This window comes from Etheostoma spectabile, chromosome 10, assembly GCF_008692095.1.
Source record: "Etheostoma spectabile isolate EspeVRDwgs_2016 chromosome 10, UIUC_Espe_1.0, whole genome shotgun sequence".
Lineage (NCBI taxonomy): Eukaryota > Metazoa > Chordata > Actinopteri > Perciformes > Percidae > Etheostoma > Etheostoma spectabile.
The window spans coordinates 1,900,434-1,901,449 of NC_045742.1; the positions used below are offsets into that span (position 1 = coordinate 1,900,434).

General features: G+C 42.3%; 1 protein-coding gene across 2 annotated transcripts in view; it reads right to left on the reverse strand.

Annotated features, from left to right (window-relative positions):
* LOC116696596 (sodium/hydrogen exchanger 2) overlaps window positions 1-1,016 on the reverse strand; it is an 11,617-nt gene that overhangs the window by 9,201 nt on the left and 1,400 nt on the right. For both annotated transcript variants that reach the window (XM_032527676.1, XM_032527675.1), the window contains exon 2: window positions 501-723. In XM_032527676.1, coding sequence (XP_032383567.1) covers window positions 501-723 — 223 coding nt within the window. The remainder of the gene's footprint in view (window positions 1-500; window positions 724-1,016) is intronic.

The following is a 1,016-nucleotide window of genomic DNA, read 5'->3' on the forward strand; positions in this document are numbered from 1 at the left end:
GGCTCGGTTTACACCTATCTCCATTTCTAGCCACTGGGGGGCCATAGGCAGGCTGGGGAAACTTATATTAATGTTAAAAAACCTCATAAAATGAATTTTTCATGCCATGGGTCCTTTAAAGATCTTTGAAAGAACTGACTATCCTGCAGTGGCAATAGAAAGATAGGGAATTTTAGGATTTTAGGGATTTTCCTCTGGGATGTTTGTATGTCAGCACAATGTGTGTAAAACGTCATGGCAATTCATCTAAGTCTGGACCAAAGTGTTGTACTGACCAACAGTCCAATCCCTTGAGTAAAGCTGCTAGCATGGCTAAAAATAAAAAGTATTGATAGCATTGTTAGCAGCTTTTAACAGAAAATTCATATTTTATTTGCTTTTTTCATTGATGTTTTTCATTTTACACCAGTGTTATTTCCCTGTAATGGAATGTGAAGATGTAAGAAAACGTGTATTCAACAGCTTTTTCACACAGATCCAGATGAAAACGTTGCACCAACCAGAGGATGGTGCCGAGGTTTTCAAAGAACAGCTTCCCCGGCAGGAAGTACCCCGCGTCCAACACGATGGGCGGGAGCAGGAAGAGGAAGAAAGCTTTGGCGCTGAGAGTCGGGGGGGCGGAGTGGCGGACGCCGTAGATCACCCCTCCAACCAGGAGGCCCACCATGATGAGGAGACAGCTCTCTGGGACCACTGCTGGGACTCGACCTGACCAGTGGAAACCTGGAGGACGGAGACAGGAAGACACAAGGGCTTCATGCTAATGCTAATTATTCCACCATGAGCTGAATTTCTGTCACTCTGACTGAATACATATAAACAAACATAATCTGGACTGGGGTCCTCACATCTACATCTACATCTTACATATTATTCCCTGTTACATAGTGTTCTTATTCTTATTCAGTCAGTCAGTTTAAAGGGTTATCATGTTTATATTTTATAGTCATGGTTAATATTTAATCATGATCTACTGCACTGTTCACTTTTGCACTTTTGCACTATCATCATTGCAC